Source organism: Aphanomyces invadans, assembly GCF_000520115.1.
Source record: "Aphanomyces invadans strain NJM9701 unplaced genomic scaffold supercont1.39, whole genome shotgun sequence".
In the NCBI taxonomy this organism is placed as follows: domain Eukaryota; phylum Oomycota; class Saprolegniomycetes; order Saprolegniales; family Verrucalvaceae; genus Aphanomyces; species Aphanomyces invadans.
This window is the reverse complement of record NW_008580184.1, coordinates 282938-292010: the sequence shown is the minus strand read 5'-3', so window position 1 is coordinate 292010 and position 9073 is coordinate 282938. Positions and strand designations below refer to the sequence as shown.

The 9073-nt window shown below is 51.0% G+C and overlaps 3 protein-coding genes across 3 annotated transcripts; 1 reads left to right on the top strand and 2 right to left on the bottom strand.

Annotated features, from left to right (window-relative positions):
• Nucleotides 1-2373: 2373 nt before the first annotated feature.
• On the bottom strand, nucleotides 2374-2815 carry H310_12455 (hypothetical protein). The gene has a single exon (XM_008879508.1). It carries the CDS (start codon nucleotides 2808-2810, stop codon nucleotides 2469-2471), a length of 342 nt encoding a protein of 113 aa, XP_008877730.1. The 5' UTR covers nucleotides 2811-2815; the 3' UTR covers nucleotides 2374-2468.
• Nucleotides 2816-4305: 1490 nt separating this feature from the next.
• Nucleotides 4306-6131, top strand: H310_12454 (hypothetical protein; the record flags this gene model as incomplete). Its single annotated transcript, XM_008879507.1, has 6 exons — nucleotides 4306-4752; nucleotides 4802-5048; nucleotides 5105-5342; nucleotides 5408-5477; nucleotides 5527-5737; nucleotides 5786-6131. 6 exons carry the CDS (start codon nucleotides 4306-4308, stop codon nucleotides 6055-6057), a joined length of 1485 nt encoding a protein of 494 aa, XP_008877729.1. The 3' UTR covers nucleotides 6058-6131.
• Nucleotides 6132-6358: 227 nt separating this feature from the next.
• Nucleotides 6359-7232, bottom strand: H310_12453 (hypothetical protein). The gene is made up of 3 exons (XM_008879506.1): nucleotides 7052-7232; nucleotides 6911-6998; nucleotides 6359-6867 (listed from the first exon to the last, which is right to left on the bottom strand). The coding sequence occupies exons 1-3, from the start codon at nucleotides 7189-7191 to the stop codon at nucleotides 6706-6708; spliced, it is 390 nt and encodes a 129-aa protein (XP_008877728.1). The 5' UTR covers nucleotides 7192-7232; the 3' UTR covers nucleotides 6359-6705.
• Between the last annotated feature and the right edge of the window lie 1841 nt (nucleotides 7233-9073).

Below are 9073 nucleotides of genomic sequence, written 5' to 3'. Positions count from 1 at the left end.
GCAGTATTGGGAATCTCTTCGGGCCTCTCAGCTACGTCAAGGTTGCATTGTTTCTTGGTGCCGCCAAAGTTGAGGAGCTGAGTGGCCTGTCGCATCTATGAGAGGTTGCTCTTGAGGAGTGCTTGGGCGTAGATACTATTGTCATCGATTGGTCAAAAATATTCTAAATTTCCAGAGGATGACTTTGGACGTCGATTATATTAATATTTCCGAAGCATGGTCGAGTACCACGGTGGAAGGATTTCCGTCGTTCCCTGTATTGTATTGATTTGATAGTACATCCAAGATAAATCATTTATGATATCATGTACTAGGTCGTAGAAGTATTTGCCACCCATGGGCTACAAGTGCAACAATTTCTTCTTGCAGATTGAATTCTGTGACAATACTAAGAAAGGAAAATTGCGATGATGTACCACTGGAGGCATTTTCCATCTTTTTTGTGCCTAAACCGACGATTCCATCGCCCAGACCGCCATGTACCAATTCGGTGGTCGAAACGGGGATTACACCCGTACCATCCTTCAGAATTACCTAGAATATGTGCTTCCTGCACTTCAAGCGTGAGCGTTGATCGTATCGTTGGCGGTGGCACAGCCTTCACACCGACGGAATTTGATGGACATTTGACGAATCCTTCGAATTCGTCAAACCAACGAACGATGATAGACTGAAGAACTTCGAAATTCGGAACATATCAGCCAACCAAATAACAGGTTCTGTGGTTTTCCCAATTTCAATCACTCGAGTATTTTGAAGGGTTTGATCAAGCGATTGGCAAGATAGCGCAGTGGTTGAACAAGTAGTTTCAAAATAGAACCCTGGGTTCTAGACCTGAGCTCGTCAATGCAGGTCTGGATTTTTTCTCCAGAAATTTACAAAAGTTAGGACAAAACATCGCCACGTGGCTGAATTTTTTTTGACTAGATAGACCTATTGCCACGGGTATTACTTCCGCAGCACGAAGGATGTATCAACATGACCTTGCTCACCCATGCCGCGATCCCTTCGTCAAGTAGGTCGTTCGGTCGTTTCTTCACGTGGCTGATAGGTTGCTGGGACAGATTTTCGCATAACAAGAGGAAGCCTAGCATCCTACTTGCAGTCATGGACGCGGACACGTGTGTGGTTTTTAAGAAGAATAGGACACCCAAACTGCCACGACCGTTGCTAAGTCACCACAAACTTCTTCTGTCAACGCACGGCAATCCTATTCGACTGTATTCGTAACCATTACGAGATCTCTGCGTTTCTCCAGCGTTTGCTAAGTATGGGCCAACCACACCGTCGGCTGTTGAGATAGCAAATTGCCATTTCTGTTCAAGGTGCGAACGCGACCACAACATCCAACTCTATCCTGATGGCGTAGGGCAGCTTTGGTCCGAGAGACCTCTTCACACCGTCGAGCGAAGTGGTTTTCGAGCGACAACTTCAGTGAGATGTACTCTGGTCTGCATGATATGTATGCCACAAGCGAGCCTGAGACGCGAAGGGTAAGCATGCCATGCTGGGACAGGTCGGGGCCAACATCATGAACAATGACGGTGCGCACAATCCCATGAGCGGAGTCGCCATGCTTGGCATACATGTAACAAGCGCGACGACCAGAGGCGTGGCATGCAGAAGCATTTCAGGGCATGAGATGTATACAGGATTACTGAATAGACCCCAAAACCGACCATATCTGTGGATGGAGTCCACGGCCAACGGGCAAAAGACGGTAAACCAATCAACCTTTTGAGGAAGAGCCTTAGTAAGGCTGCAATGGATTTCTTGCGATTTAATACGCCCACGCCTTCATGGCACGGTATGTCATAAAAAGACGCTTTTGTTGCTCCGGGAATGTCACCAAATTTGAATCTTTCTCATTATCGCACTCCTCAATTAGCTCCACCTTGTGCCATAGATTTCGCGAATGACGCTTAAAGGGACCATAATTCCGCAAGGCGTAGTGGTGGCCAACTGGGAACGTGTCGAACTCGTTCTGCTCGATGGCCAAATCAGCACCACTCTTATTGCGTTGGGTGGAATGGCACACCTTGCCACCTCGCTGGCAGTCTTGAGGCCTTCCTTGTTTACATGGGGATCGAAATTGTTAACCAGAAGTGCAGACGGCTCACGCGCTTGGAGTCGCAGAACCTTGCCTACATGGTTAGTACGCCCAGGTGCTAGAATCGATCCATGTACGTCGCTGGGCGGCACAGTGGAGGCCAACTGGGAACGTGTCGACCTCATTCTGCTCGATGGCCACAACGGGCTCTCTTCTCATACTGAACAGAATCGGCACGCGCGGACTGCAAGGACAGCAGTCATTCAATTTGAATGCTTGCCCCCACGTGCAATCTTTGAACTTCCACCTTGTACAGAGTATACATTCATTAGGGGGTATATCTTAGTTCATGTCATTCTCATCCACTGTTATATCGTATTAATGCCAAAGTCATTGAACGCCTTGTGGAAGTCCAGTGCTAAGTCCCTTCGAGTGACCAAGAGGTCCAGTTGGCTCTGTTTTCCTTTCGTTGGCCGTTGTCGCGTGAAGTGATGGTGCGAGCAAACCAATGCAGAAGCTCCAACAGGGACTGATACCCACAGTTTCTGGTGGCCAAATATTTGTCGAACCTCTCCTTCAGGCTCCGCTTTAGGAAGTTGACGATGTCTATGCAGGTGACTAGTTCCTCGGCTTTGCGATGCTTGTGCATGAATGCTTTCAGTTCTGCAGTATTGGGAATCTCTTCGGGCCTCTCAGCTACGTCAAGGTTGCATTGTTTCTTGGTGCCGCCAAAGTTGAGGAGCTGAGTGGCCTGTCGCATCTATGAGAGGTTGCTCTTGAGGATTCCTGTTTGATCTTCGATGTCGTGAGTGGAGGCGCCTTGCATCTTGACGATCATATCGCACTTGATAGCATGTGAGTAGAGTCGCCTTGGTCTCTTCAGGAGGTAAAGTTAGTGCGGCGCATTGGAGACATTGCGAAATGAGTGGACATGCCATCACTTGGTATTTTAATAGCCCGCGAATTTGAAATGTTTTCGGGCTATTCAGGATTTTTAACCAATCGACACATCGAACTCTAAAAATACATTTTGATTGGTGTGTTCACTGACGGCAGCAAATTTCTTCGGCTGTCCCATCAATTCACCCTTGTGTCTGTACACCTCTGTCCCCACCGACGTCGAGAATCAGGTTAACGTAATGCTTGGTAACTCACGTAGTCCCACGTGTTGGTAGCCCAACACGTGGGACTAGCATCGAGATGGCTACACCGCCTCAGCCATGGTGTCGACGCGGCCAATGGCCCTTGATGGGGCCAAAGCCTGCCGCAAACACAGACGACACTGGCCACGTTAGCAACGTCAATCGAGTCATCTAGGGATCAGCATCCGCCGCAAAGGCCGGCTGCTGAACACATCACCCATGTGGGCAGCTCGTACAGGATCAGATTAGAGCTTGTTATTTTGGGAGCTACGGTATCTTGGCTTACCCCGTCACCCCCAGAGCAAACCCACCAGGCAAAGTGAAAGGTGGAGGGAATGCTTGGGTGCCATCTTTCGACGTCTCTCTGATCGCACTGGACGGGCAATATCCACTCGAGGGAAAGGTATCGGTTCGAGTTTGCGTTGCAGTAATCAGACCAATTGCACAGGAATTGTGCTCGGACCATGTCGCGCATCTGGTCACGGAGTACATCCACAGGGCAACACACCACCAACGACACGCGCCGCCCTGATGGAATTGATGACCTGGACGACTTGGTTGATGCTCGCAGCCAAGGGCGGTGCCATTCATGAGGGCATGGCGGCTGCGTTAGCTGCAGCCGCTCTTTCATGGACCTTCATGGAGGGCATATAGAGTGAACCAGGGTGGCACCCAAGGGTATGCCGCCAACATGTGTGCATTGCGTCCCAAAGGACAGACTTTCGCGCAGAACACCAATGTCCTGGTCCTTTAGCGCAGTTGGGGAAGAGCTTGCGGGACTTGGGGGATGTACTGTAGTTCGGCGAAACCAATGGCTTGGTATCGCCTTGCCTGCAGCCATCGCCAAATTCGAGACGGCATAACTTGTACGACCCCTCCCCCCCTCTCTTCACGTAAGAGTGGTGTCGCCACAGATGGACTCACAGTAACACGCGCGAGGGTACTGGAGAAAGACGAATTGGTCTGGCCATAAGTCAGGGGATGCCCTCTACCCTACTAAGGGTGTACGCAATGCGGCCGCCATTTCACCCTTTCAAACCCAGGGGAGCTGCAGCCCTTCCGCCACCTGGTGACAAAGCGTTGAGCACGGCACGGCCTTGACCACCCCCGGGCATGGCTTTCAAACACCAGCAGCGAATGGAGTTTACACAGGAGGTGTACGAAAGGCACGTGGGGAACGCCGAACGCGCCGCAGTCGCCGCGCTGGCCGAGCGAAGCGACGAGAAGACGTCCGAGAACGGATGGACTCAGTGTTTCAATAGCATGGGCTGGAATGTCATGGCAAGGCAATTGTCTAGCACGCACGAGTACCTGTGCATTGGCACGTTGCACACGACGTTGATAGCCCTTCAGGAGGCGCTGTTCGCGGCATCGACGACGGAATTTCAGGCACTGAGTGCGGTGCTGTACGAGGATGCCGTGACCGACGCCGCCGTGCTGAACATTATGCGCCAAAGGACCCATGCGGATCGTGGCCAATTCCTCGGAGTCAAGTTCCTCCAGCTGCGAGTTCCTGTGACGAGTGGCGCCGATGTTGACCAAGAGCACATTTACTTGGAGGTATGATGTCGGGTGGACATTGCTCAGGGACTTCTCTCACGATACGCAGTACTGTGGCACACGACAGGACAGCCAAGGGCGCAAGACTTGGTGTGTTGTCACTGAGCCCTTGGCGATCGAGCCACAGCACAGCTCCAAAGCTCGACACGCCCTCGGCGAACGCAAGTTCAAGATCAGTGCATCCATGAGCGACCGCTGGACAAGTGTCAAGCTATTTCGCGAATTGCCGGACGGCAGCGTTCAACTGACGGTGCGCGCAAAGCTCCAAGCCTGGACCGGACTCGATTTACATGCTCGTACGTAAACTTGTGGCAGCGGTTGTTGTACACGTCACGGCGTGTGTCTTTCGTAGCCCGGACAAAGCTAACTGACGCCGCAGAACTTCACCATCGTCATAAATGCCTCGGTCCTGTCGGGCCCGTCGCAGCACGAGCCAAACCTTCCGGTCAGCTGACATTGTGGAAGAGCATGGGGCTGTTTATTCCGAGTGGACTTGCAAAGGAGTTGGGGTGCTTGAGTCGCCTCGAGTCTGTCCCTGCGTTTCGACGGCTAACGGCGGGGCCATTCGCCGCCCACGCTGCGATTGGCAGGTATCTCGACGGGTCGTTCCCACCCATTCGTCAAGACCAACCCTTATATGCTTCCGCTGCTATAGAGTTTGCCACGTGTGCCTCAAGTCCTTTCATCTGCTTCGTCGAAGCAGCTCGTGCCGGAGATGTGGTTTGGTATGCAGGAATCGAGCCAGGACCTTTCGCCACACTGACGTGACTGCAGGGAATGTGCGGGCAGTGCACAGTCGCGTTGCATTGTGTCGACCGAACACGGGTCGGAATATCGCCGCCGACGTTTTCAATCCAACACTTCTGCAAGTTGTGTTTGGTCCAATGCAAGGTCGAGTCGACGAAATGCGACGACCCCGCCGACCTCGAACTGGGACGCAGTGGTGCCGTTGATGAGCTGTCCCTGCCTTCTGGCGCCAGTCGCAGTTGTACTACCTTGTCCAGCGAGCCGTGCTCTCACTGGTGCCGACTAGATTTTATATTCGACGACAGCAGCAGTAGCTCCATGTCAAGCAGCAGTGGGCATTCCATTCCACGTGTCCTGCTTCAGCATGTCGATCGCGACTCGATCGAATCGCCGCGAGTTCGCACGCCAACCTCGAACGTGTACGCGCCCGCGATTGCGTTTGTCGTATCATCCTTCGCCGACTTGGAGATGCCAAGCCAAGCTGTCACAGGATCTCCATCGTCCCCCATGCCCAAGCTCAAGATACGACACGGTCAGCAGGTTTTGCATCGAGGCTAGTCTCGCATGGACGGAGGAAGATGATTTCCAGTATGGAAGCCATCCACCACGTCTGACTGGCATCGAGATGGCCCCACTGGCGCCAGTTTCGCCAAGTTGGTCGCACGATTGCACCGCCAAGCCCCTGACGAAGATGCATGCACGGCGCAGCTAGCAAAACGAATGCGGCGGCCAAGTTTCAAGGCTGTTAACGATCGTAATACGACCGGGGGTATCATTCTTGACACCTTTTCTGCGTTAGCACGACGGAACTATGTCGTCGACGATGCCATGCCAGACATAAAGAGTGAAAGCTATCTAGTGAGAAGGACCAGACCGCATTCCTGGATTATATCAAATCGCGTCAGCATGGCAATACAGACGTCAACTCGTTCGGCCTCTGCCGCAGGTGGACCAGGAAGGGTTGAAGCTGTGTCGGCTGGGAAATGATGGCCTCCTGGATTCTCACCAGTGACCTCGTCGCAGGTGACAGAGTACAGCCTGTCAAAATCCTGAGTGAGGAGCGGTTGCCGTGGCTCGTCGAAGCAACAGCCAAAGTACGATGGATCCAAGGCATTTCTGTGATGGATGCAGTTGTTCCATGCTGTTTTCGAGGCGGGAGAGGATGCCCCAAGCTCTTCAAGTACACATTGGTAGACTAGCCATCGCTTATTGCTGGGATTCTTGCTTTCCCGTTTCCAGAAAGTGACGGAATTCGCCAAGCATTTGGGCCAAATTGCCCGCTGTTTGGATCTGCCGATGCAAGTCAGACGACTTGTTGCTGCCAGGTACCCGTTCGTGTGCGTTGACAAGCTTCTCTTTACGGCGCATCTACCTGCCCCATGAGACTTCACAAGGATTGGAGGCGACGCACGATCTCTTTGTACAGCTCATCACACACCGAGTTGAATGCTTCGAGCTTCTTCTTGATCGATTCTGCTGCCTCGGCTTGTTGTGTCGCGCTATGGTGCAGAACAATACGTGAGACGAGTGTCGTCGAGGTCAATTCATGTACTCTTGTTTCTCCAAGGCCAGGAACAAATCGCTGCATTCCAGCATAAGGGTGTCAAACGACGCGGACACTTCGTCGACCCGCGTCGTGAACGGCTTGTTCGGATCCTTGGAAAACTCTCCCTGGAGCATGAGGTCGGCCATGGTTCCAATCCACAACGGCCGCCGCGAGACGCGAATATGAATCACCACTCAAAAACCTTCCTAAATGAATACCCTTGATCAATGCATTTATTTATTGATCAAGGGTATCCATTTAGGAAGGTTCTTGAGAGGCGATTCATCATATTCGCGACTGTGCGTGCACCAAGGAATATCGTTCCACCGGTCAATGTTGGGCTGCAAGCATGGTACTAGTCAAGACCAAGAAAACGTCGAGTGGTCGGCGATGACGGGCTCGCGTAGATGTGTTGGGGATGCTGCGCTTTGACCCATCTTTAGGTTTCGCGAGATCTTTCTAGCATAGTTATGCCAACGCACAATCTTGTGGCGTTCTTTTGAATTTCGTGTCATGGTTTACGAAATCTACAACGTCCAGACAGTCTTGGGGACGCTGCAATCGCTCGAATGCTCATTCCGCATCGCCTGAGAACCAAGATCATGCCCTGCACCATGGGACTCAACAGAGATCCCAGACCCATAGCAGCCAGCAGAATGGGCAGTGGGAATAGTTTACATAGGCTAGGCTAGGTGCAGAGTCAGCTAGAAGTGTTTAAGGTGTTTGTAGAGCGAAGATTCCCAAGTGGGCCTGGTTTGGTGGTGAGTGTGATTTCACTTCACTTTGTTACCATTGGCTCATGACGATTGGCGACATATATAAGTCATCGTCCAATCATGCTCTTTATAATGCGAATTTGTCATCGAATCGGATGCCACTGCATCCGCTGATGCATATTTGGTCAATCATGAGCTAAGCCGATTGATGGTATCAATGTGATTGAGACAGCAAATTAAATTATTGTATGGTGATTATCTGTAACCTTCGACAATTTCACTAACAGTCCGCGAGGGCATCGAGGGGCCCAGCAGAGGTTTGATGTGACAGGATTGGTGGATTATTACAATTTTATATGCATTCGATTACTAACGATTAGTAACCAGAACTGGAAGAAAAAAAACTCGTCACGAAAAGACGGGAAAGGTTGCGCAATAGAATGAAAAAACTGTACAAATTAAACTAAAACAGGCCTATAAAAGACAAATCCTTGACAAAACCAAAAGGGAAGGAGAAAAAAATATAAATATTCAGCACACTAAAACCTCTATATTATAGTGTGCCTTTTTCACATACACTCATGGACAAAACTTAGGGACACTCACATTTCATGGCATATCTCACTAAGTTTTGAGAGTTGAGAGTTGCTGTTTGAGTATGATGAGCCAATTGCACTGAGGAAGAGCTAGTTATAGCTACCGGCGCAGCAAGTCGTCAGCATCGAGAACTTTCTATTCAATGTTCAATTTGTGACAAGACAAAATCAAGGAACAAAATTTGCTATACAAAATCCAAGATTGTAAGAGTGTTTGTGAACCAATAACGCGTGGGAAATCACTGTCAGTCGGCAATATGGGTCGAGAACAACTTACCGATGAGATGCGTGACCGCATAAAGGGCCTTCGGGAGGCAAATTGGTCGTACCGTGCCATACGCGCGGTTACTGGCAAGTCTGTCACTGTGATTTCTCGCTGCCTGCGTCAGCAGGGGCGCAGCAAAAAGCAGCCTGGGAGACCTGTTGCTCTCTCCGAGCGGCAAATCCGACGTTTGGTTCGTGAAGCTTGCAAGACTGGGTCAAGCGCCTCAACCTTACACAAGGCCTGCGAACTACCTTGCAATGTCCGGACGACTCGACGAGTCCTGCAGCGAAGTGATCTGCTCGACTATACCAAAATGCAACGTACCTTGCCGCTCACACCTGCGCATAAGCAGTCTCGTTTCAAGTGGGCCATGCAACATGCCGAAAGTCCCTTCGACTGGTCGTGTGTGGTCTTTTCGGACGATTATATACAGTACGCGCCACATGAATAG

Excerpts from the sequence above, each read along its gene's own strand:
- H310_12455 (XM_008879508.1), bottom strand. The coding sequence starts at position 2,810 with ATGCGACAGGCCACTCAGCTCCTCAACTTTGGCGGCACCAAGAAACAA.
- H310_12453 (XM_008879506.1), bottom strand. The coding sequence starts at position 7,191 with ATGGCCGACCTCATGCTCCAGGGAGAGTTTTCCAAGGATCCGAACAAG. Across the intron at positions 6,999-7,051 it reads CTGGCCTTGGAGAAACAAGA|CGCGACACAACAAGCCGAGG; the intron begins GTACATGAATTG and ends TCTGCACCATAG. Across the intron at positions 6,868-6,910 it reads ATGAGCTGTACAAAGAGATC|ATGCGCCGTAAAGAGAAGCT; the intron begins GTGCGTCGCCTC and ends TGGGGCAGGTAG.